Source organism: Megalobrama amblycephala, linkage group LG9 (genome assembly GCF_018812025.1).
Source record: "Megalobrama amblycephala isolate DHTTF-2021 linkage group LG9, ASM1881202v1, whole genome shotgun sequence".
In the NCBI taxonomy this organism is placed as follows: Eukaryota; Metazoa; Chordata; class Actinopteri; order Cypriniformes; family Xenocyprididae; genus Megalobrama; species Megalobrama amblycephala.
In genome coordinates, this window is record NC_063052.1 from 38,490,380 (window position 1) to 38,517,189 (window position 26,810).

General features: G+C 41.0%; 2 protein-coding genes across 18 annotated transcripts in view; one reads left to right on the forward strand and one right to left on the reverse strand.

Annotated features, from left to right (window-relative positions):
* Positions 1 to 26,810, reverse strand: part of slc39a4 (solute carrier family 39 member 4) — a 133,533-nt gene that overhangs the window by 76,094 nt on the left and 30,629 nt on the right. For 6 of the 16 annotated variants that reach the window (XM_048203115.1, XM_048203103.1, XM_048203104.1 and 3 more), the window contains exons 1-3: positions 8,850 to 9,094; positions 1,628 to 1,669; positions 1,297 to 1,424 (exon numbers count right to left, since the gene is read on the reverse strand). The gene's annotated coding sequence lies outside the window, so the exon portion shown is untranslated. Of the gene's footprint in view, positions 1 to 1,296; positions 1,425 to 1,627; positions 1,670 to 2,546; positions 2,625 to 8,849; positions 9,095 to 26,810 lie in introns of those variants that run through there. The other 10 variants (XM_048203118.1, XM_048203116.1, XM_048203117.1 and 7 more) reach the window with 6 other exon arrangements.
* On the forward strand, positions 9,194 to 26,800 carry scrt1a (scratch family zinc finger 1a). 2 transcript variants are annotated; one of them, XM_048203119.1, is made up of 4 exons: positions 9,194 to 9,289; positions 20,799 to 20,989; positions 23,556 to 24,345; positions 24,908 to 26,800. In XM_048203119.1, the coding sequence occupies exons 3-4, from the start codon at positions 24,231 to 24,233 to the stop codon at positions 25,630 to 25,632; spliced, it is 840 nt and encodes a 279-aa protein (XP_048059076.1). In that variant the 5' UTR covers positions 9,194 to 9,289; positions 20,799 to 20,989; positions 23,556 to 24,230; the 3' UTR covers positions 25,633 to 26,800. The 2 variants fall into 2 exon arrangements, with proteins under 2 accessions (XP_048059076.1, XP_048059077.1); XM_048203120.1 differs by lacking the exons at positions 9,194 to 9,289; positions 20,799 to 20,989 and having other exon boundaries at positions 23,446 to 24,345.

Here is a 26,810-nt window from a genome sequence, read left to right on the forward strand (position 1 = left end):
GCCATTTTTCGCTGTTGTTCTTGCTTGCTTACCTAGTCTGATGATTCGGCTGTGCTGCTCCAGACGTCCTGCCCTTGTCTAATGCTTTGAACATGGGCTGGCATATGGAAATATTGGGGGCGTGCATATTAATGATCCCGTCTGTTACGTAACAGTCGGTGTTATGTTGAGATTCGCCTGTTCTTCGGAGGTCTTTTAAACAAATGAGATTTATATAAGGAGGAAACAATGGAGTTTGAGACTCACTGTATGTCATTTCCATGTACTGAACTCTTGTTATTTAACTATGCCAAGATAAATTCAATTTTTAATTCTAGGGCACCTTTAACGCTTTTTAGGTGCAAGTCAAATGACTTGTAACGCTTCACTTCAGAAGGCCTTTATTATCCCCCCGTTATTATGATGGATGGATGCACTTTTTTGGGCTTCAAAATCTCATCCTCCATTCACTCCCATTATAAAGCCTGGAAGAGCCAGGATATTTTTTAATATAACTCTGATTCAGAAAGAAGATAGTCATACACACCCAGGATGGCTTGAGGGTGAATAAATTATGGTGAACTATCCCTTTAACCATTTAGCGGATTGCGTTCATATTCTAGGCTCATCTGCTTACCTGTATATTAATATGCATCTTCAAGAAGGTTTATACTGAATTTGATCTTTTAATATGACTGTTTTAGTACATTAAGTGACTTTTTCACGTTAAATGTTTTAGAAAGTCCTGCTGTTTTTAGTGATTGAAATACTGCAGCAGGTGCTGGATATGGATTCACAAGCGCCCAAAACTTTTTGATTTTTGATTTTCTTCTTTTGAGATGGAAAATTGACAGGTTTGTAATTCAGTTCTATGCATGTTTTGCCCTGCAGATCTCCGTGGCAGTCACGTGACTGAAAACTATGAATACCAGGTTTCACGCGTGCAGTTGAGCTTTTGATGACGGGCAAAAAAAAGTTTCAGCAGCTGTGATGGCGAGCGTACGTGCACGCAAAAGCAAAACGCTCCCTTCGCTGTCGTGCCTCGGGCTAAACTTGGGCGCTCAGCTGAGAGTCCAGGTGCCTCCTGGGTGCTGATGCAATACCTGCCATTTTTAAAGACAACTAAAAAAAAAAAAAAAACACTAAAGTAACCTGGGTCTAGGAGGACAAAGCAAGTGCTTCAAACTGTCTGAGGTAGCGAGGGAAACCCATAAACAGCCAACAGCGCAAACACACGTACGATACCCACAGTGTGCGAATCAGTCAGGGACTAATTAACACATCATTGCAAACTCAACTGCCTGGTGCTCCGCTCACCTGCCTCTTTCTTACTGCAGAGAGCGCGTAAATCTCTCGCTGACGGGCGGAGACGCGGGGATTAATCTGCGATGTTGCCGCATGCCGTCTTTAACCTCGCTCGTGAGGTGACGGGCCCTCTGTGCTCCCTGCGAAAGGCAGTTGAAACACAATAAACGTGTTTTAATGACATTGCAGTTCCATTATGAATATGGGAATCTCCAGGGCGCATTCAAGAACAAATGAAATGCAAATGGAAGTTTGAAGACAGTCATTTGGAGTGTTAGTTTGGCTTCTTCTGCAATGGGGATAAAAATCATAAAGTAAATAAAATGCAAATGATAAAACTCACCATTCACTTACTGTCCACTGATGCCGTTTGAGCCGCGGGCTTCTGCAAAACAAAAGAAATATATACACTACTGTTGAAAAGTTTGGCATCAGTAAGATTAATTAAGTAAGAAATTAATACTTTTATTCAGCTAGGACGCATACAATTCCAGTAGGACCCAAAAATGACAGTTAACACATTTATAACGTTATGGAAGATTTAGATTTCACATAAATTATTTTGAACTTTCAGCAAATCAGCATATTAGAATGACTTCTGAAGGATCATGTGACACTGAAAATTCAACTTTACATCAAATAAATAAATTACATTTCACTATATTTTCACATGGAAAACAGCCATTTTAAATTACAATAATATTCCATAATTTTACTGTTTTTACTGTATTTTTGATCAAATAAATGCAGCCTTGGTGAGCAGAAGAGACTTCTTTTAAAAACTTTGTAAATCACTGTATATTAAAGTTTGTTACAATACAGATGTAAACAAAAATGTCCTTTAAATTAAACTTTAAAGAGACACACAGATTGGATGTCAACAATTTGTTTACTCAGCCAATTAATTTTGCTAATGCTATGCGATTTATATTACTATGCACAGCTGTGGTTAGGTTGCATTTTTCCATGCCATCCAAACAGACCCGTATAACTGCGCTACAATAGTGTCCCGTACAGTTTGAGTCAACGACACCGCAGGAAAGCATTTTGTCAATATGCAAAAGATGGAGGGTGTCCAAACACAGACAGCCGGATATAGATGGAACTAATCTGCATTAGTATTCAGCACACACACACACACATTGGCGTGTGTGTGGCGCAGCGTTGTGTTCCAGACTGCAGTGATTAATCTGACGCTGTCATGTCTCCACAGATGTTTACATGGAGATGTTTGAGGAGCACATGTCTGATAGAGTGTGTACCTTCCGTCCTCTCCATCTTCAAACATACACATATACGACGTCACCTGGGCCATCTGGAGGAAGCAGAGAAAGGCTGACCTACACACACACATACATTCATAACTCCCCAACGTCAAATCATTGTCTGCCAATCATTGTCAGGCTGCTCTTTTACAAAACCTAGAGAGCTGCCTACCTAGACAGCATTTTTTAGACATCATAGGTGTGTTGCCGACATCAAAGCGGTTACAAAAGGTAGGCAACAACATTACACACTCTTCTAAGATATGAAATTTTGCATCACATGCACCCTTTGAAGCAAAATGCATAGCAAAAAGCTCAGTAAAAGGTCAAGATGGTTGACGAGCCGAGAGAAATACAGATTATTAATAATGAAAAGTATTAGTAAAAATAGTTCTAACAGAGAAAAACAAAACAAAAACACACATCTCTCTAATATAACAACCCAAGTTGGGTTAAATATGGACAAACCCAGCAGTTGGGTTAAATGTTTGACCAACCTACTAGACAGTTTTATTTAACCCAAATAGGCTTGCTGCGATAGTCCGTGTTGACGGTGTTACCGGTGTTCAGCCGCAACACCGGTTACATTACTTGCCCACCGCGGCACCGCCCCCCACCGTAATAATAAAAATCATTTAGTTCAGTTAGAAAACAGATTCACTTCAATTAAAAACTGAACGCATCTGCTCAATGCATCGTGAGCTGAACGAGAGTCGCAGCACAGATCAGCAGCAGGAGTCAGATTTCTTTTATTACGAGAGTGAGGAGCTGACTGACAAGACGATGGCGGAAATTTTTTGTAATATTTTGGATTTAAACCCAGTGCTAATATGGAACCTGCAAAGAATTTATTTTTCTAATTGTGTTTTTTTTTTTAAGAATAATAACCCACCATTCAAGCAATTGTCCATTTTTAACCCAACTTGTGTTATTTTTAACCCAGCATTTTTTTAGAGTGTAGACAATGGATATCAGGGTTATTTTAGTCAATAATATTATACATTTTATTTTTAAAAAATTACCCCAATAAGAAATCTCAACAATGTCTCAAACTATGCTCGGATTTTCCAAACTGTCAAATCAGGAAGAAATAGCTCTGGGGTGCGTTTCCAAAAAGCATCGTTCACCAACTAACATCACAAGTTCCGTTGTTACTAACATAGTTCAACGATTTGGTGTTTCCCGAATCCATCGTTCAAACGAACATTCGCAAACTGCACCGCAAACTTGTGTGGTTGGAACGACAGCTCTCGAGCTGTGGTTAGATATTCTTGTTTTTATGACATGTGGACTTAATAAATCGTTATCATAAGCAAAATAAGCAAGCTGACATTAAGTACAATGTATATCTTTAATTTAGAATATATACAAATGTCATTTAATTACATATTTTTTGACATCATTCACCAGTGTGGTTGAACGACAGATTTGAGACAATACGGTTTCGGGAAACAGTCGTGACTAGCTAATTGATTTGTTCAACGATGTATCCTACTATGGTGAGTGAAGCAGCGAGTTACATCGTTGTATGGGAAACGCACCCGTGGACAGTAACTGATCTTTAGAAATCACTTACAGAGGAAAAAAGAAATCACAGACCTCTTTAATAGACCTCTCAGTTGTTTCTTCTAGACAGCAATGAGATTAAATGAAGAACAAATTGAAACTTTTTCTGCTTTTTCTAGAGTTTTAGAAGAGATGTCATCTCAATAATTCTCAAACCATGCTTCGATTTGCCAAAGACGCCAAAGTCTGCACTCAACATAAACTCTGAGCTGCTCCACGTTGATTTCATAGCTCTATACTCTTACTGGATGATGACTTTTGACTCATTTGATTCTATTTTTGTTTCTCAAAGAATTTTACAAGAAACAACAAAGACAAAGTAGACACTAAAACAAAAATGAAAACTCTATGAAGTCTCCCGAGCAATAAAAGAGCAACTTCTGAGCAATAAAATTGTGTTGGCAGAGCGCAGAGGACAGTGAAACATCATGTTTATATGATCTGTTGTGGTGACCTGCCAGTCTGGATGAATGCGAGAATCAGCTGTGACGCACCAGACTCTGTCTCAGTCTAAATCTCAGCTCCAGATGGCATAAAACCCTGACGTCGACGCCTGACAGTTGTGGCGCGTGACACAAGGTGAAGTGCGTCTGCTTTATAGTGATGCACGCTGCCAAAAAACCCTGCACAGCACAGCATGCAGCCGCAGTGCTGCAGACCTGCATTCTGCATCCAAATCACTGATTACGGCATGCAGGCCGCCTCCGCAGGGACCAGCACATGATACGGAGAGACAATGAAAAACGCTCAGAGACAACACAGAGTATCGCACAAACTACACACACAAACACATATGGACGAGTGCATGTTTTAGTAAAGCTGTTAATTTAATGTGTTCGTACGTTTCATTAATTATAGAAAAAATGCATTAAAATGTAAACATAAGAGTACAACAGCAAGGAACAGAGTGCAAGGTTTAACTACCTGACCATGCAAAGAGATTTGGTTTTCAACCATGAAAAATGGGTAAAATTCAATAACTTGCACATGGAGCTGCATTGAGATCCCCATTCTCTGGAATTTAATAATACAGGGCTTGAAAATAAAGAAAAAGTTTGTTAAGATTGAGATTGAGATGTATTTAACACTTCTTGTGTTACATGCATGCAAACTTTGAAAAAAGAATCTTTTGGCACTTTGACAGGTGTTTTATGCAATTGTTTTGATAGAGGGAACAATATACATTTCTAGTTTTAGAATGATTTGTTCTTAAGAAATTCCTCTTTAAAAGAAAAAAGTATCAGTTGTGTGCAAAGTGACCCACATTTGGTTTTTGACCACTGAAAATGTGTACAATTTAACAGTTTATTCATTGAGCCACATTGACATCCGTGTATCTCTGGAATTGAACAATATAGAGCCTTAAAAACAAAGCCAAAACCAAAATAAAAAAGTTTGTTAAAGGATTAGTTCACCTCAGAATTATAATTTACTCACCCCCATGTCATCCAAGATGTTTATGTTTCTTTCTTCAGTTAAAAGGAAATTAAGGTTTTTGAGGAAAACATTCCAGGATTTTTCTCTATATAGTGGACTTCAACAGGTTGAAGGTCAAAATTGCAGTTTCAGTGCAGCTTCAAAGAGCTCTACATGATCCCAGACGAGGAATAAGGGTCTTATTTAGCAAAACGATTGGTCATTTTCTAAAAAAAAAAAAAATTATATACTTTTTAACCACAAATGCTCATCTTGCACTGGTCTGTGATGCGCCACGCATTACGTAATCATGTTGGAAAGGTAACGCATGACGTAGGCGGAAGTACCGTGGCAGGTAACTGTTGTTTTACCTTTTTTGTAAAGGCCGTTTGACTTAGTCTTTGCATGTTCACTTTGCAGACACTGGGTCGGTACGCATCACAGAGCAGTGCAAGACGAGCATTTGTGGTTAAAAAGTATATAATTTTTATTTTTTTTTAGAAAATGACCAATCGTTTCTCTAGATAAGACCCTTATTCCTCATCTGGGATCATGTAGAGCTCTTTGAAGCTGCACTGAAACTGACATTTGGACCTTCAACCTGTTGAACCCCAGTGAAGTCCACTATATGGAGAAAAATCCTGGAATGTTTTCCTCAAAAACATTTATTTTCAACTAAAGCAAGAAAGACATAAACATCTTGATTGACATGAGAGTGAGTAAATTATCAGGAAATTTTAATTCTGAAGTGAACTAATCCTTTAAGAACCAAAACCGAAAAGGACATCTTTAATATTTCTTGAGTTACAGGCATGCACGCTTTTTTTTTTTTTTGGGGGGGGGGGGGGGGATCATGAAAAGTGCATTTTCTCATTTCAGTACTGCAAGGACTGCTAAAGTCAAGAGGTTTTACTAACAGACCTACCTATCTTTGTGTAAAAATAAAATAATAATGCTGCCATCTTTGTAAAGTCATCCCTCCTCACTTATAATTTGGCTCTGAAAAGCGTCATTTTGACCCCCATCTACAAAATAGTGGACTACTCAGTAAATATTAATCTATGGCATTTAATATTTAATATTTGGCTCTCTTCTTCATTTATGTATCACCAGAAAAAAAACGTAATGACCATGTGCCGTTCATAGCGCAAAATACTGTAAAACAACAAAACATGAAGCAAAGGTCAAAGACATCTATCTGCTTATACATCAACCAGCAATTAAAATAACAAAATAAAGAATACAAAAAAGCGTTCAGTCCCCAAGTTTACTAAGACTGAATGATTGCAAAAAAATCTGTAGTAGGTCAGTGATAGACTGATGCTCAATGATATGAAATAAAACAACATTACACTGACTTCCAAAGTCACTCTGTCTATTTAATTCTTTAGTTGCCACAATAATGTAACAAATTAATCATAGTTATTCAATGTTTAATGAAAAAAGCAGCAAATATTAATATATGCTATTAATTGTGATATATTCGACCAGTTAACTGACATGTCATGCAATAAATTTCTAATCAAGTGAAAGCCTAGTTTTTAGACATAATTATAACCGATTGTGTGCTCATGCACAGTTCTGCTTTTCGAGTGTTTTGTGCTCTGTGTTTGAAACACAAACATGGACGAGTAACAAACTACAACAATCAGATGAGAGACGGGCCCTCAGATAATTAATTCTGACTCACTGAATGATGTTTCAACAGGTTTATGCTGCAGTCAGTAAAAAGGCTTCAGGCTGTTAACATAACACAGGCAAGTATGGAAAATGAGCGTGTACAAATAAATATCCAATACTGACCAATATAGCCAATACGTTACTGATATATCATGCTTTTCAGTATATATTCTGAATGTGCCAACAGCAGTTTAATGCTCTCAAAAGATTGTTGAGGAAAGAGACAGACAGATTGAAGGGAAGCAAGGTTATTTGCATGGAAAGCCACGGACGCCCCCGTTCCCCCTATCTGATGTCAGTCTCCCGACACTGATAGACTCGGCGTCTCCCATTTAAGGGATAATGAGATTGCTCGAGCCACACAAACCTCCGCTGACTGCACTACACCGACGCTACGGCAGTCACTTCATCTCTCTGAGACTAAACCTCTCCGCCTGCCCCCATCTTCCTCCGACCCAGACACTCGATACGAACGCACTCGGCTCATCAAGAGCCCCAGCACCAATGTAATGGAGAGAAGTGGGTGAAAACGAAGAGGACGTGGGGCAGCAGAACAGCTGATTGGCTGAAAACAGGGCCCATTTCCATCACAGCGTTGTCCTCAGGTGGTAGAGGATGTGTGAAGCCGTGGGAAAGAAAATCATGAATGAGATCTGTTTAATATCTCAATTGTTTCTCACAGATAGCAATGCATCTCCTCTGTGTCTCCTCTAAAGTTTGATCAGATACAGAGATACCAAAGTGTGCAATCAGATGTCTCAAATTTCATAACACGTCAAATCTCAATATGAGTTCAAACATTTCTCATCACATTCACCCAAGGCTATTATGTTATATTTTTATAGCTCTGTACTACATAACGTAAGCCACTTCGGTAAAGTTGGTTTTATATTCGCACATTCGGACATCCGCATTCAATAGCCTTATTAATCACACTACATTGGACATTCAGTGGACATTCACAAGTAAATATGCCATTAAAACAATACTTGCCTATTTTGATCGACTGTGAAAAATGTTGTAAGTTGACAATCGTTGGTTGTCAATATCATGTCGCTGCTTAAAATTCGCAAACATTAATTTATTGCACATTTATTGGAAAGTCTAAATTTATCAGAAGTCTGAATGTGCGAATATAAAACCAACTTTACTGAAGTACGTAAGCCAACCAGTGCCAGTCATGTCTCAATTAGTACTCTAGGTAAAACACTGAGGATAAACACAGATATTGCCTTTTTATTACTAACAAATCAAATGTGCATACAAAATATATCCAAAATACATGCTATGTCATTCATAAATATCATAATAACAAACAGCAATACACAAAGTTGCAACAAAATGCTAGCATTAACATGACCGAGTCACAAAACATATCTATTCATATCACATGAAGCTAAATTATGGTTCTCAAAATGTCATAAAAGTAGCATACTGTGGAAATACCGCGGTATATGACCGGTATCGGATGGCAATATTACGGTATTGAATGATTACTATTAGTACCATGGACTTGAAATGATACAACAACAACAACAACAACAACAAAAAACAGTAATGTGTTTTTTTTAACCAAAGTAGGCCTACTTGTTGGCTGTTATAGTGTTTTGATACTATTTAGGTCTTAAATGTCTTTACCTGAAGCACGTGCAGATGTTGAACTGATTAAAAACGCCTTCGTCGATGAGAAACTACAGGATTCATTTGTAAGTTTTGTTTCCATGGATTGCTGATAAAAATAAACACTTTATCCAGCGCTATTTTTTGTTATATATGTTCTCCAGTTTTACCGCGGGAGAAACAGTTTTAAAAACGATTAACTGCGTCAGGGAATGAACTGTGGTGTTTTGTTCGTGACCGAATCGGTATATTTGAACAAATCTTTTAAGTGAACGAATCAATTCTGTTCGAATGATTCAGAATTCATCGTGAACCATTTTGAACACCGTTTGACTGATTCATTCGAAAGAACCGACTACAAACAGTGATTCATTCGAAAGTCAGACATCGTTCAGATTCCAAACAAAAGTCAGACACCTCATGATTGCTGAAATATTGTCAAGAAATATGATTCTCAGGTTGGTATACTGTAATCTCCCTCATCAGACAATAATTTAACATTAAAATATTTACTTGGATGGACTCGTGGCAGGACCACATGAGGAAAAGTTTGTTGTGCACAGTGAAATTAGCTTGATAAATGCTTAAATACTCCAAGAGATGGGTTGGTTGACTGCCCATCGTGACAATAATGGACTCATGTGTCTATTTGTATGTCTCATACAGAATTTTTAGTGTAAAATAGTAACATGTGAGACAAAGCTTATGCTTAAATGAAATAAAATATCCCTTTGAGAGTGTTAGCTTAGGGAAGGACTAACTGAAACAGACCCAAAAGAGAATATGGTGATTTAGCGCACAGGTCTGTTTTATAAGCTGATATGGGGCAAATTGCAGGAAAGCAAAAAGCAGTGTGTTATAGGACCATGATCAACATTTATTGGTGTTAGGGAAGTGCCATTGTATGAAGTCTGCTAATATATCTGCTGATGATATCAGAAGATGTCTGAGGTTCAAACAGTAGAGCAGGGTTGCCAGGTTTTTACAACAAAACCCGCCCAATTGATACTCAAAACTAGCCCAATCCGCTTTTTGGCAGGTTTCCCCTGGTAAAATTCGCATTCCAGGGGCTAAATAGCATGTTATTTGGGGTCACTTCAACCCGCTGACATGAAAAACAATCCGCGGCAACAGTGTTAAAGTATCCCAATTCCGCGGAAAAGCCACAGACTTGGCAACACTGCAGCAGAGGATGGCACTAGCAATGCCAGGGTCATGGGTTCGATTCCCCAGGATGCAAGACCTAAAAATGCAATGTAAAGTTGCTTTGGCTAAAGCATCTCGCCCAAAATGCACCTTTATAAAATAAGAGACACAAAAGAGTAATGTAGGACACAAAAGGAATGTAGAGAGCAGTCCAGACCATTTTGTTTGACTTTATATTGAGATTAAATCGCATACTTTGATATTTTGGCACAATTTGAGACTTTAAGATCTCTTCTGAAACTCAAGATGAGACATGCAAGATTACTGAGCGGTCGAAAATCTGAGAAAAATTAAAGGTGCCCTCGAATGAAAAATTTAATTTATCTTGGCATAGTCAAATAACAAAAGTTCAGAACATGGAAATGACATACAGTGAGTCTCAAACTCCATTGTTTCCTCCTTCTTATATAAATCTCATTTGTTTAAAAGACCTCCAAAGAACAGGCGAATCTCAACATAACACCGACTGTTACGCAACAGTCGGGGTGTACGCCCCCAATATTTGCATATGCCAGCCCATGTTCCCAACATTATGAAAGGCATTAGACAAGGGCAGCCAGTATTAATGCCTGGATCTGCACAGGTGAATCAACAGACTAGGTAAGTAAGCAAGAACAACAGCGAAAAATGGCAGATGGAGCAATAATAACTGACATGATCCATGATAACATGATATTTTTAGTGATATTTGTAAATTGTCTTTCTAAATGTTTCGTTAGCATGTTGCTAATGTACTGTTAAATGTGGTTAAAGTTACCATTGTTTCTTACTGTATTCACGGAGACAAGAGAGCCGTCGCTATTTTCATTTTTAAACACTTGCAGTCTGTATAATGCATAAACACAACTTCATTCTTTATAAATCTCTCCAACAGTGTAGCATTAGCCATTAGCCACGGAGCACAGCCTCAAATTAATTCAAAATCAAATGTAAACAATATAACGGTATACAATACTCACATAATCCGACGCATGCATGCCGCATGCATGACAAACACTTTGTAAAGATCCATTTGAGGGTTATATTAGCTGTGTAAACTTTGTTTATGCACTGTTCAAGGCAAGCGCGAGCTCCATGGGCGTGGAGCACGAGAATTAAAGGGCCAGTAGCCCTGAATCGGCTCATTTATAATGATGCCCCAAAATAGGCAGTTAAAAAAATGAATTTAAAAAAATCTATGGGGTATTTTGAGTTGAAACTTCACAGACACATTCAGGGGACACCTAAGACTTATATTACATCTTTTTAAAAAAAAGGTTCTAGGGCACCTTTAAAAGTCTCCATTTCCTCTCCATTTAATCTAATTGCTTTTTAGGAGAAAAAAAAAAAGAGATATTATCAGATATTACAATTATGGTTTTTCTTTCATACTGTATGAGCTCCCTAAATATTAATATGAAACTCAATTCAATAATATGAACTCAAACCTTTCACATTAATGTTATAGCTCTGTCTGTACTCAACACTTGACTCTCTTGTTTCATTCTCTTTATTTCAGTGAAACGTAATTGAGAACACAAAGCTACAAAACAAATTTCCTCAGGGAAGAAACATTTTATTGATGTTATTCACAAATCATCCATGTCTCATACACATGCATAATCTGCAGGCACACCACACGTGTTCACGTTTACACAAGCGGCCGTATACGTTGAGCGAAAGCCAGGGGCGCATCGCCATCCGAGAGCCTCGGAGGCACGGGACAGGTGACACGACGGAGGATGCTGGGGCTTTTCGCTGCACAATAAAAATGCTAATCCGCCCTATTCCCCTGTTGATCGGCTCTATGTAAAACAGGTTAGAGTTCTCCGCTCCACATGTGTACCCTCAATGTCACGGGTGCACAAGAACAAGATGTAACAGATCCAAGTGCAGCATAAGTATTTATTGGGGAGTCCAGAAACGTAATCCAAGGCAGGCAAGAGGTCAAAATCCAGGTAATCAGTCCACAAAACAACAAGCCAGAGATATAAACAGTGCACGTAACAAATACAACGAACCACAACCAGGGACAGACACAACTGAGATTAAATAGACAAACACTAATTAACAAACACAAAACAGCTGGGTGCAATGATGAATGGTAATTAGTCCAGGGAGTGTATATGGGAAATGTAGTTCATGAAATGAGTGAAACAATGAGTCCGGGAAGGAGTGCCCTCTAGAGGCTGAAGGCACTCTCACAGGTGATCGTGACATTACCCCCCTCAAAGGAGCGGCTACCAGACGCTCCACCAGACAAAAAACAAAAACACAAAAAAAAAAAACTCAGGAGGGAGGTGGACAGGAGGAGGATCAGGGGGAGGGATGGTGGGCCAGATCCAGGGTCCCCAACTGATAGCCAGGGTGGTGCTGGAGGAACTGACCAGGCTGGTTCCAGCGGTTCTAGAGTCCTGGCTGGGTGCCAGGGTGGTGCTGGAGGAACTGACCAGGCTGGTGCCAGCGCCTCTGGAATCCTGGCTGAGTGCCAGGGCGGTGCTGGCGGAACTGACCAGGCGGGTTCCAACGGTTCCAACGGCCGGGGCAGTGGCAGCAGGGCAGGAAGCCTGGACGACGGTGGCAGGACAGACGGCTTGGTTGACGGCGGCAGGACAGAAGATCTGGGCGGTGGCGGCAGAGCAGAAGGCTTGGACGGCGCAGGGCAGTAGGCCAAGGTGCTTCATGGCCATATCAGAGAGAGCGGACAGCTCGGTGACGGCCTCCGTGGCCGTATCAGAGAGAGCGGACAGCTCGGTGACGGCCTCCGTGGCCGTATCAAGGGGAGCGGACAGCTCGGTAACGGTCTCCGTGGCCGTATCAGGGAGAGCGGAGGACTCAGGGACGGCAGCGGGCTCAGACTGGGGCTGCTCTGGGACGGCAGCGTGCCCAGGCTGGGGCTGCTCTGGACGGCAGCGTGCTCTGTAGTAGACTCACTGGCTGGAGCGGGCTCTGTAGTAGACTCACTGGCTGGAGCGGGCTCTGTAGTAGACTCACTGGCTGGAGCGGGCTCTGTAGTAGACTCACTGGCTGGAGCGGGCTCTGGAGTGGACTCACTGGCTGGAGCGGGCTCTGTAGTGGACTCACTGGCTGGAGCGGGCTCAGTAGTAGAGCCACTGGCTGGAGCGGGCTCAGTAGTAGAGCCACTGCTGGAGCGGGCTCAGTAGTAGAGCCACTGGCTGGAGCGGACTCACTGGCTGGAGCGGACTCACTGGCTGGAGCGGACTCACTGGCTGGAGCGGACTCACTGGCTGGAGCGGGCTCTGGAGTGGACTCACTGACTGGAGCGGGCTCTGGAGTGGACTCACTGACTGGAGCGGGCTCTGGAGTGGACTCACTGACTGGAGCGGGCTCACTGGCTGGAGCGGGCTCTGGAGTGGACTCACTGGCTGGAGCGGACTCACTGACTGAAGCGGGCTCTGGAATGGACTCACTGACTGAAGCGGGCTCTGGAATGGACTCACTGGCTGGAGTGGACTCACTGGCTGGAGTGGACTCACTGGCTGGAGTGGACTCACTGGCTGGAGTGGACTCACTGGCTGGAGTGGACTCACTGGCTGGAGTGGACTCACTGGCTGGAGTGGACTCACTGGCTGGAGTGGACTCACTGGCTGGAGTGGACTCACTGGCTGGAGTGGACTCACTGGCTGAAGCGGGCTCGGGCTGTTCTGAGTGCATCCTCCAGGCACGCAAGACAGCCAAAATATAAAAGTGAAGACAGCCCTCCTGGCCATCACGGGACTGACAGGGAGAGCATGCGAGACTGGAGTGGACTCACTGGCTGGAGCGGGCTCTGGAGTGGACTCACTGGCTGGAGCGGGCTCTGGAGTGGACTCACTGGCTGGAGCGGGCTCTGGAGTGGACTCACTGGCTGGAGCGGGCTCTGGAGTGGACTCACTGGCTGGAGCGGGCTCTGGAGTGGACTCACTGGCTGGAGCGGGCTCTGGAGTGGACTCACTGGCTGGAGCGGGCTCTGGAGTGGACTCACTGGCTGGAGCGGGCTCTGGAGTGGACTCACTGGCTGGAGCGGGCTCTGGAGTGGACTCACTGGCTGGAGCGGGCTCTGGAGTGGACTCACTGGCTGGAGCGGGCTCTGGAGTGGACTCACTGGCTGGAGTGGACTCACTGGCTGGAGTGGACTCACTGGCTGGAGTGGACTCACTGGCTGGAGTGGACTCACTGGCTGGAGTGGACTCACTGGCTGGAGTGGACTCACTGGCTGAAGCGGGCTCGGGCTGTTCTGAGTGCATCCTCCAGGCACGCAAGACAGCCAAAATATAAAAAGTGAAGACAGCCCTCCTGGCCATCACGGGACTGACAGGAGAGCATGCGAGACTGGAGTGGACTCACTGGCTGGAGCGGGCTCTGGAGTGGACTCACTGGCTGGAGCGGGCTCTGGAGTGGACTCACTGGCTGGAGCGGGCTCTGGAGTGGACTCACTGGCTGGAGCGGGCTCTGGAGTGGACTCACTGGCTGGAGCGGGCTCTGGAGTGGACTCACTGGCTGGAGCGGGCTCTGGAGTGGACTCACTGGCTGGAGTGGACTCACTGGCTGGAGCGGGCTCTGGAGTGGACTCACTGGCTGGAGCGGGCTCTGGAGTGGACTCACTGGCTGGAGCGGGCTCTGGAGTGGACTCACTGGCTGGAGCGGGCTCTGGAGTGGACTCACTGGCTGGAGCGGGCTCTGGAGTGGACTCACTGGCTGGAGTGGACTCACTGGCTGGAGTGGACTCACTGGCTGGAGTGGACTCACTGGCTGGAGTGGACTCACTGGCTGGAGTGGACTCACTGGCTGGAGTGGACTCACTGGCTGGAGCGGGCTCTGGAAAGGCCTCCGGGTTTTGGGAATGGAAGCCTTCCTCCTCCTCTTCCTCCTTTTAGATGTGGGAAGCGGAGACTCAGTGCCAACCTCCTCTGAGGCCTCTGAAGCGGATTCACGGGCTGGGACGCACTCATGGACTGGAGCAGGCCTTGGAAAGGACACACGGGCTGGAGCGGGCACACGGGCTGGAGCGGGTGCTGGAGGTAGTCGAAGCGGCCCATTCCCACGCAGATGCAGGTAATTGGAGAAATTCCAAAAGTTTAACCCCTTACCAGCTCCATCTCCCACTGCGGCAGAGGTCTATCCAGACAGTTATTAATAGTGTCTTTGAGGACCGTATCAGAGAGACCATACCCCTCCGCCCGTGACCAGAACTTCTGGACGAATGCCCGCACTCCCATTCTCCTCTGGCGGAGAGTCGCCAAAAGGGCCTGAGCCTCCTCAGCCCCCACTGATGACCGGAGTCTCCTGCTGCTGGATCCTTGCATAGTGGTGGTTCGTTCTGTCACGGGTGCACAAGAACAAGATGTAACAGATCCAAGTGCAGCATAAGTATTTATTGGGGAGTCCAGAAACGTAATCCAAGGCAGGCAAGAGGTCAAAATCCAGGTAATCAGTCCACAAAACAACAAGCCAGAGATATAAACAGTGCACGTAACAAATACAACGAACCACAACCAGGGACAGACACAACTGAGATTAAATAGACAAACACTAATTAACAAACACAAAACAGCTGGGTGCAATGATGAATGGTAATTAGTCCAGGGAGTGTATATGGGAAATGTAGTTCATGAAATGAGTGAAACAATGAGTCCGGGAAGGAGTGCCCTCTAGAGGCTGAAGGCACTCTCACAGGTGATCGTGACACTCAATTTACCAGTTGGCCTTCCTTTGTCCTGCTCTCTTTATTTGTTCTTTATTGAACGCAGTGGCCTGGATGTCTTCACACATCTTTCGCCGGACTCTGCTAATGACAATGACAGTGCTGGCTTCAGTTCTGCGCCCACACACCGCCTTAATGATGCCTCCACAGGCCGAAAGACAAAGAGAGCTGTGGATGCGGCATTGTCCCAATTAAAGGTCACAGAACAGAAGAGGTCTTAACTGTCCTCAGCCTCCGGCCACGTTCGGCTCAAATTGTCGGCTGCCACTGTTGGTCGTCTTCAACTGTTGTGTGCGCCACGCTGATTAATGCTGATTTCCGACCATTTCATACTGGTTTTAGTTTCTGTAACGTTTATTAAAATCAGTGCTTTTGCTTTTCAACTGGTTTTGAGTCAGGAACAAAATGTTTTTAGTGGGAACCCAAGTAAACAGAAATGTCTTTAAAACAATGAAACTTTATTATTGGGGTTTAACCATAAAAAAGCAACATTTATTAGATCAATGCTTTTGCTTTTCAACTGCTTTTGCTTCAGGAACCAGATTCTTTCTTTTTTTTTTTTTTAGTGGAAACCCAATTGTTTAGAAACAGAAAAGTAAACAATGAAATGTCCTTAAAATCAAACATTGAAATGTCTTTATTATTGGGTTTAAAGGTTTCTTCAATTTTTATTGTTTCATGCTCTCAGCCACCAATATTTCACAGCACAAAACCATTTTTTAACATAAAAATGCAACATTTATTAGATTAGAAAACCCAATTGTTTATCATAGAAAAGTAAACAAAAATGTACTTAAAATCAAACGTTGAAACGTTTTTATTATTGGGTTTTTAAAGGTTCAATTATTCTGGTTTTATGCTCTCAATATTTCAGAGCACAAAACCACTTTTATCCTCATTTTCATTCATGCATTTGGCAGACACTTTTATCCAAAGTGACTTACATTGCATTCAAAGTATATACATTTCTATCAGGTCTTGCATTTAATGGGAATTGAATGAGATGTTGCTACTCAATCTGAATTTAACATAGTCTAAGTAGTTTTTCTTTGCATGTTTACGTTGCATCTCTATTTAACTTAACAGATGAATTTGCACCCAAATACCATATGATTGAATGACCATCCTTTCACATCAACAACAAAATATATGATAAGTGTGATATTATCTATCCTAACTATGCATAGTTATAAGGTTAACTGCATTTTATTATGTGCATTTAGTTTTTTTTCCTGCTGTCCATAACCCATCAATACAGACACATTTCTGTGTCGTGATCCACCAGTTGGAGAACTACTGGATTAGATAGCTTTAACCTTTACGTTTTCAGGAACTCTTTGTTGAATCAGCATATTTGGGACTGACCAAAATAACCATCCGGTCGACGAATATATCCACGGCTGTCTGAGTTGAAGCAGGTTTATCAGCCCGTCCGCATGCCCCTGTTTTCTTAATCTTCTCCGCTCGCTCTCGAAAAGGCCAAAACGAAATGTAATCTACATAATGTCGCCTTTGTCCCCCTCGTAGTTTCTTTAACTCTCACATCTAATTAGCTTCAGGGACTGCACGAGTGCGATATGGGGTTTCCCGGGGCGCGCCCCCCTTTCCCCTCCAGTTGGGCCGTGGGTCGGGCCGGTGGGGTCTGTTCCCCTGAGACCGGTTATGACAAATAAGATTAATGTCTCTCAAGCCTCCTGAGCCACACAGATTAGACTGATAGCTGATTTTCTCAAGAGAAGCCCCATGTGTGAGCGTATGCATGCGCTTGTCAGAGCATGCTGGGAGGGAGAGAGCGGCCTGTCCCGTCCCCTCTAATGACCACTGGAGCGTAGAGGGTCAGGAGGGTACAGGTCAAAAGGTCCTCCACGGAGGATTCCCTATCTTCATGAGCACTGAAGCGTTGGATGAAGGGTGACGCTCCTGTGAGATTAAGGTTTAAACTCTCCATTAGGAGTAACAGTGGAAATAAAAGGCCTGCAGGCAGTTTGAACCTGCTTCTACACATGCAGAACCTGTTTTTCTTTGCCTTACATTACACTGCAAAAGCTTGTTTTGATTTGGTCCATTGCCAGGCATAAAACGTTAAATCTGATGATTTTGTAAAGTAGCATTTATGTCTGTAGCACAAACAGTGCAGGACGAGTTAGACACTGAACCTCAATACTCAGTGTTGGAGGTTTGTTCTTATCGCTGCCTCCACAAACAAACAATCAATGCATCAAAAAAAAGTTTTGAACAAACCAGATTTCGGTTTGTTCCCTCTCTAATGAGAGGAGTATGGAAGCCCTTTTCTGCCACATAAGAAAAAAAAACATGCTTAGGAAAATCATAATTATGACATAAAATGTTACCATTATAAAATAAAAAGTCATAATTATGAGTTAGTCAATTATGAGATAAAGTCAAAATTATACATTAAAAAATGTTAACATTATGAGAAAAAGTCACAATTATCAGATAAAAAGTCAAAATTATGAGAAGTCATAATGCAAGTCATACTTATTAGTCAAAATTATGAGATAAAAGTCATTACACAAGTCATAATTATGAGATAAAAAAGTCATAATTATAAATTAAAAGGTAAACATCAGATAAAAACATCAGATCTCAAAATTATGAGATAAAAGTCATAACATAGTTATAATTATGAGATAAGTCATAATGCAAGTCATAATTATGAGATAGTCAATTATGAGATAAAGACAAAATTAAAAAATGGAAAGGTCAACATTATGAGATAAAAAGTAAAATATTAGATAAAAGGTCAAAATGATGATAAAAAGTCATAACATAAATCATAATTATGAGATAAAGTCTAAATTGCAAGTTATAATTATGAGATACGTCATAATTATGAGTTATTCAATTTTGAGATAAAGTCAAAATTATAAATTAAAAGGTGAACATTATGAGATAAAAAGTAAAAATTATCAGATAAAAGGTCAAAATTATGAGATTAAAGTGATAACATAAGTCATAATCATGAGATAATTCATAATTATGAGCTAGTCCATGATGAGATAAAGTCAAAATTACAAATTAAAAGGTCAACATTATCAAATAATAGGTTAAAAATATGAGATAAAAGTCATAACAAGTTATAATTATGAGATAAGTCATTATGCAAGTTATAATTATGAGTTAGTCAATTATGACATAAAGTCAAAATGATAAATTAAAAGGTCAACATTATGAGATAAAAAGTTTAAATTATGAGATAAAAGTCATAACATAAGTTATAATTATGATATACGTCATAATGCAAGTCATAATTATGAGATAAAGTCATAATTATGAATTAATTCATAATTATGAGATAGTCCATGATGAGATAAAGTCAAAATTACAAATTAAAAGGTCAACATTATCAGATAATAGGTTAAAAATATGAGATAAAAGTCATAACAAGTTATAATTATGAGATAAGTCATTATGCAAGTTATAATTATGAGTTAGTCAATTATGACAAAAAGTCAAAATGATAAATTAAAAGGTCAACATTATGAGATAAAAAGTTTAAATTATGAGATAAAAGTCATAACTTAAGTTATAATTATGAGATAAGTCATAATGCAAGTCATAATTATGAGATAAAGTCATAATTATGAATTAAAAAGTCAATATTATGAGATAAAAAGTGAAAATTATGAGATAAAAGTAATAACATAAGTTATAATTATGAGATAAAGTCAAAATTATGAATTAAAAGGTCAAATGATGATAAAAAGTCATAACATAAGTAATAATAATGAGAATATAATGAGGAGATAAAGGTAGAAATTATGATATACTAAGTCATTGTTATGACAATTTATTGTCATAATATACTTATCTAATTTCGAATAGTCTAAATTTGGACTTTTTATCCCATAATTATGAGATTAGTCAATTATTAGACAAAAAGAAAAATTATGTAAATAATTATGAGATAAAAGTAAATTATGATAGTCAATTATGAGACAAAATCAGAATTATGACGTAAGTCATAATGATGAGATAAAAGTTGAAATTATGACATACAAAGTGTTAATTATCACATTTATCTCATAATTATTCGATAAAAAGTCATAATTGACTATTTTTAGAATGATTTGCGAAAGCATTTTTTTCTTATGTGGTGGAAAGGGTCTTTGATAGAGGAGTGACAATAAACTTGACTTGATTTGTTTCGCCTGCTTTGATTCACCAAAGAAATCGCTGCGTTCAGCAGAATGAATCAGAAGTCTAGAGTCGCATCTTCTGAAAAGACAAAGGCTGTTCTGAGGTCTTTATAACTTTTGATGATCCATCCGATCACTTCAGTGTGTCAGCTCGCTGACAAAGCAACTCCTCAGACGGACTGTTTCCGGATGTACCGGGAGCTGTTGTAGAGACTGCTATTCTCCAGCGCTAAAGCCATAAGCAAACTTTTATGAAACAATTGTGCTTTATTCATAAGATGTTTGCTCCGTAATAATACCACTATGTCTGAATTTGGCTTGAATTATACTAAAATAAAGCTAAGATATTGATGGCTAAGCATTTCGTTTCTGCACAGCTCTGTGTTATTCTTTCAGAAGTAGAGTGTACATTGTATTTTTTCAACAGACAATTACTGTACCAATAACATTCATGTAATGGCCTTATTGTGCGCTTGCTGCAATACACACAATCTTTGAGTTTCTCATAACCCCAAATAAATCCCAATGTTCTCTGGAACTGAGAAACCAAAATCATTTTTCCCTGTGTTAAAGTGTGGTATGATACAGCTTCAGGCATTTCAGTCTTCCTTCTCTTTTGTAATCCACTTAATGTGATTATTACACATCATTCCTTTATTTTACATACTGAAACACTGTTCAAATTGTGTAAATTGTTCTGTAATGTTTACTATTATTCTGCCTATCTATCTATCTATCTATCTATCTATCTATCTATCTATCTATCTATCTATCTATCTATCTATCTATCTGTCTGTCTGTCTGTCTGTCTGTCTGTCAATTTATCTATATATCTATCTATCTATTGATTAATGATTGAATGAGCATTTTATGGCTTGTTTAAATAAGTGCAATGTTGAGTTTATCCTTTTATTGCAGATTTTCTATAAGATCCTGTAATTAGAGCGAGAGAGAAAGTGGGCAGCTGCTAAGCCTAAATCTGTCCGTCAGTGTCACTGGCTGGCTTTGGCAGATGCAAAGGGGCATCAGGTCTCCGTCAACACACCCTCATGAGAACAAGAGCACCGCTCTGCAGAAGTGTGTGTGTGTGCGTGTGCACGTTTGCTATGGTAAGAGAGATAGATGGTGCAATAACTTGTGATTGTATGAACGCATGACTGTGGAAATAGATTGTGACACTTCCCTGTATTGTCTGAATCTGTGAGTTTAACCTTATTTTTTTCTTTTGTCAGCTTTTCAGCGGTATATGATGGCTTCATCCATCCATCTGATGTTCTTTTACTCTGTAAAAAGTGCAAGTGTGACCTTAAAGAGCTATTTCTACCTAATCTGACCCATGAAAATGACAAAGTTGGGTTGATTCAGTCAAAATAAATCATATTTTTGACTTGAATAAAACAAGTTAAATTAATTTATGATACCTAACAAAACATTTTTACAGTCTAGAGCTTCTTAAAGAGAAAAATGTATCGTCTCTCATCATTTACTCACCCTCATGTCATTACAAACCTGTATGATTTGCTTTCTTCTGTGCAACACACAGAATGTTTAAAATGTTTAAAAGTCATGCAGGTTTGGAATGACATGAGGGTGAGTAAATGATTTTTTGGGAGTGATCTATCCCTTATAAGTGTGCAAACCAAATCTTTTAACCCTAGAACACATACTGTAGCATGCGTCAAAATGCAATCAGATGCATATTCTTTATAACACCAGTGTTTTGTCAATGAAAATTAATTTTAATGATAAATCAGATAGTGTCCTTGTGCACATGCAGGATTATAATTTGGTTGCTAAATCTGACAAACCCTACTTTTAATGACATCCTGAATATCCTTATCTATAGAAAAATAATGCATGCATTAAAAAGATTTTTTCTAATAACTTCAAACGTTTTCTTTTAGGGTCAGGGTTGACTTCTAAATGACAGCTTGCTACTTTCTCACTAAATCTGTATCTGAACATGAACATATGTTCATATGACGTTCAGCACTGCCTGTATATACTTATATATAGAAAATGAAGATATTAAACATGTTTTTGACCCATGTATGCAAACTAAACCCCAAACTCCTGTTAAATATAAAAATAGCTAAACTAAATGTATTCAAAGACACCTTAATGAACACAAAATGAAAAGACACTTCTTGTGAATATAGCAAAAAAGTGTAATTTTAGGGTTAAACCTACAGAAGTATGCAGTGCATTTATACAATATCCTCCCTTTGACCTTCCACATGTCCTTACCGACCTGCTCCAGAAGTGCCTTGTGTACTGACTCGAATCGGTCTCATTGAAAACGGCGTACGTGAGAATTAAATGTCAATGAAGTCCTTTTGATTTCAACTCCGATGGACGTTTGTTCGGTGTGTCTCAACACACCGTAGACTATTATTATGTAAATGAGGCGCACTTCAATATTTTCGCCTGTGTTTTTCCAGCTGATGTCAGCACTTCCCGGGAAGCCTCCGTGCGCGAACGTCCTTCTCCCCCATAAACACGTCAGGTCGCCGTGGGCTGCTGCCGCCGTCCTCCCTGCGCGCTTGGGAATGTCAGCGGCTGTGCAACAGTGTCCTACATACTCACTGCACGCTGGTCAAACTGTTACACACACATGCATGCACATGAACACCATTCTAGAAAACAAGAGCCATTTTTGTCCCACATTTACGTTTAAAATAAAATGTTTTGGGCCTGTCCCCATCTCTTCATGGAGAGAAGATATATGAAAGATTGCATATTGTCTTTAATCCCTATATCGTTTTAGATTTTAGTTGAGAGGGTTTTATTTAAAAAAAAGTCTTTAAGTTGCATCCACAGGTTATTGCATTTTTCCTTTTTTTTGGACTCTTCAAGGGCAAGCTAAAGTGTTCTTTTTAACCGCTTTATCTTGTTTTGTTAAATATATCAGCGTTAAATGCTCTTTATTTTAGTTTCTCCACCTTGTGTTTGTAATTTCAAATCATGCCTTTATGAAGGTATAATTGCACCCATAATTACACCTATGTTTACAATAAACATTTATTTTAAAGATCATCTATCAAACTGTAAGAATGCAGTGAAATTGCAATGCGTGCATGTGAGAAAATGGACATGTATAATGACTCTCCACAGACACGAGTGCAAAGCGGCATCTATCACGATAACGCTTTCTTTCCAGGCCTAAATGTTTGTGAAATGGCAATCCAACTGTGGGACGTCCTTATTCGTCCCATTGAAGGAGTGAACAATGAGAACACGATGTCAGACAACAGTGTGTACTACAGCTCCAGGATCCGCGTTAATTGCGGACATATGGCTCCTACTGGAATCATTGAGGAAACGGACCTTCTGGTACCCAATTCGTGTGATTTGCATGAAAAGAAAGCCATTGGTTTATAGACCGTGATGTAAAAGAATGACCTGAAAGCCTGAGGCCACAGCAAGTAGTTGATTTAGCGGTTTGCGTCAAAAGCAGAGCGCGAAAACGCAGCGCGGGAGGGCAGATTTTTTTTTTAACGCTAAACAACAGAATGTTCCAAACAAGATGATTAATTGAGTATGAACACTTGCATTAGTTTTTTTTTTTTATTCAGCATTAATAATTAAAACATATAAGTGGTTACATTTAAATGATCGTAATTAATAAAAACGTTACGTATTTATGAATAAATAAACCCTTCTGTTTTATTTCAGGCGTCGTGGAAAAATCCGGCGAAGGCGTGGACGTCTCACAGCGTCATTAAGTCAGCCAGTTCAATGCTGGTCCCGTGAGATTTTTTTATGGATTAAATTAAGTACTTCCATCTTCATTTCCCACCTGATCGCAGCCATATAAATCCCAACAGCTGATCAACAGACTTCAGAAAGCCCGACGCCTTCAGACGGAACAGCTGGGAGATAAAGCAGGAGAGAGGGGAGCGAGCAGGCTGACGCAGACTCAGCTGTTTCACTGTCCTTTCTGTGTCTTTAGGGGTAGAAAAGCAGCTCGGAAACTAGAGGACTAGTTAGTTTAAACTTAAAGCCCGAACCTGGAAGATACGATCGTCGTGAAGGGTCCCAGCGGAACTAAAGAGAGCGAGAGAGAGCGGAGCTGTCCAGTGCTGAATACGCGCCGCCGAACGGGAGCTGTCCAGTGCTGAAGTTGCATTTCTGCCGAAAGCATCGCGGCGTCGCGCTGCATCAACACAAGCGCTTTCAGGGGCTCGAGGGTCTGCCGTAACCCTGTGCTGGCATCCGAATCTCGGTATCACCGAAGAGGAACGATACTAAAATAAAAAAAATAAAAAAACGCATTTTTTCCCAACGTTGCATGAGGAAAAGCGAGCGATTCGACCGGCGGACGAGTGTTTTTCCCCTTCAACCTGAAACATGCCAAGGTCTTTCCTGGTCAAAAAGGTTAAGCTTGATGATTTCTCATCCGCTGATCTGGAGAGCTCCTATGGCAGATCCAGGGCAGACCTCAGCCTGCGCTTTCACGAGAAAGGTAATTTCTTTTATTTGACCTCGCATAAACATCGCTTACACGCAATGTGCATGCATACTGACGTTTGATGGTTTATAATCATAACCTCGGCATTGACCCACGGTCACATTGTGTTCAACACCGTGAGGCGCAGCAGTTTTTGTCGAGTCGGCACATTTCAGGTGTTGCGCTCTTTCAAGCACGCATTCTAAGGCGCATTTTATTTTAGAAAACGCAGCGCTAGCAACAAGTACTTGGCAGTTATTGAAACGTGTCATGGAATTATCCACGCACGCAGTCTATTAAGCGAACGCTTGATCATGTTTCATGTTATTATTCACGCTCTACATAACCTGCATACACTTGCATAAGCAGACATATTCATGCGTGCTCTTATATCGTTTGTGCATTCCGTACACATCGACCTAATTTCAATGCAATTATAACCGAAGCGATACCATTGGGTTGCCACGCTAATTGAAATGGAGAGCTGCTATTGATTTTTTTTTTTTTTTTGCATGCGCATGTGGGTTCATGTAGAAAACCTCTGTCTGATGGAGGACGCGTTTGAACTTCTTTTCAGGGTACATCAGCGACTACTTGACCCCGGCCCCGTACGACGGCGAGAGCGACAGCGGCATCAAGGTGCCCTCGCCCGGTCCCATCTACGACAGCATCCACAGCGATTATGGAGCGCCGGATTCGGACCAGCCCGACAGCCCGCAGTCGGAGATCTCCTCGGGCTACATCAACGGAGACAACGCGGTCAGCGAGGGCTACACGGTGGACGCCTTCTTCATCACGGACGGGAGGTCGAGGAGAAAAGCCATCAGCAGCCCGAGGAGCCATCAGCGGCACACGTGCAACGAGTGCGGAAAGACATACGCCACGTCTTCCAACCTGAGCAGACACAAGCAAACGCACCGCAGCATGGACAGCAAAATGGCCAAGAAGTGCCCCACGTGTGGGAAGGTTTACGTCTCCATGCCGGCCATGGCCATGCATTTGTTGACCCACGACCTCAAGCACAAGTGCGACATCTGCGGCAAGGCCTTCAGCAGGCCTTGGCTCTTACAGGGACACATGCGCTCGCACACGGGCGAGAAGCCCTTCGGATGCGCGCACTGCGGGAAGGCGTTCGCCGACCGCTCGAACCTGCGCGCGCACATGCAGACACACTCGGCCTTTAAGCACTACAAGTGCAAGAGATGCAACAAGACCTTTGCCCTAAAGTCCTACCTGAACAAGCACTACGAGTCGGCCTGCTTCAAGGGAGCGTTCGCCCCTCTGAGCCCCCTGGAAGCGTGAACCACGCCGTGGAACCACGAGGATTAATCGCATGTACCTTAACTTTTCTTTTCTAAGTGTACTCTTTCTCCCGCTGTTCACGTATTCAGAGCCCAAATTCCACCCGTTTTGCCAAAACTCAGAGGACATTGAAAATGTCTTTGTTTCTCTCGAAAGGTCAAACCTTTTCTAAGTATTGGATAATATTGTACTGCTGCCAGTGGCCACAAAAGTGTTCAGCATTGAGGTAAAACTATTTATTCATTGACTTATTTATGTATTTATATATTTATTTGCACTTTAATTTGTTGTTCAGTTGCCAAGCCTTCGTCATCAATATGCCAAAGCATTTGCCACTTTCTGAATATCTTATTTTTTGGTTGCCACTTTATAAATTTGTTGCATGCAAAAAAAAAAAAAAAAAAAGAAAAGAAAAAAAAAAGAAGAAAAAAAAAATACTACTACTACTAATGAAATCTATGCCAATTTTATGAAGCTTTGGATTTTTTGCCAAAACCTAGATAGCATCCGTCGGCAATATTTCTCGGGAGTCATGATGAAGAATAGAGCAATAATGCATGGTATTTTTAAAAGCTAAAACGAGTAATAACTATAGCATTTTTAATCACAATTTTATCCAATACTACCAGTAGTCGTTCAGAAGTTAAATATCAGGGAAATGCCAGAGTAGTATTAGCGGATACTTCCACGGGACGGGGCGGGGGGGAAGGGATATAGGGTCCTTTTGTAAGTGGTTATGCACTGCCTGCCTCTTATTTAATAACGTAGTTGTAGAACGTAGCGGCGCAAACCTGGGATCGCTGTCGTAGGAGATCGAACGCTGCAACACGGACAGCGGATCGATCTTTGAAAAGCACTTCTTTGAGAACATTTTTTGGAAAAAATGATAATACAAATAGTAGCACAAACCTTAGCAATTCAGGTAGACAGGCCTTGTATTAGTCGAACCTCTGTTTTTGTATTTACGGACAAGGAGAACTAACTGTTTAATGCAAGACGCCTTGTAAATAATCCTTTGGAATTGAATATTTCTACAAGCTGTAAAGAATCAAATGAACTTATTTCTGGACTTCTTTTCCCTGGGTTTTTTTCCCCCAGCATTTGAACAATGTAAAGCACAAACGACACCGGGCATTTTCTCACTTCATAATAAAGAACCAATAAGTAACTCCGTGTTT

Excerpts from the sequence above, each read along its gene's own strand:
- scrt1a (XM_048203119.1), top strand. The coding sequence starts at position 24,231 with ATGCCAAGGTCTTTCCTGGTCAAAAAGGTTAAGCTTGATGATTTCTCA. Across the intron at positions 24,346-24,907 it reads CCTGCGCTTTCACGAGAAAG|GGTACATCAGCGACTACTTG; the intron begins GTAATTTCTTTT and ends ACTTCTTTTCAG.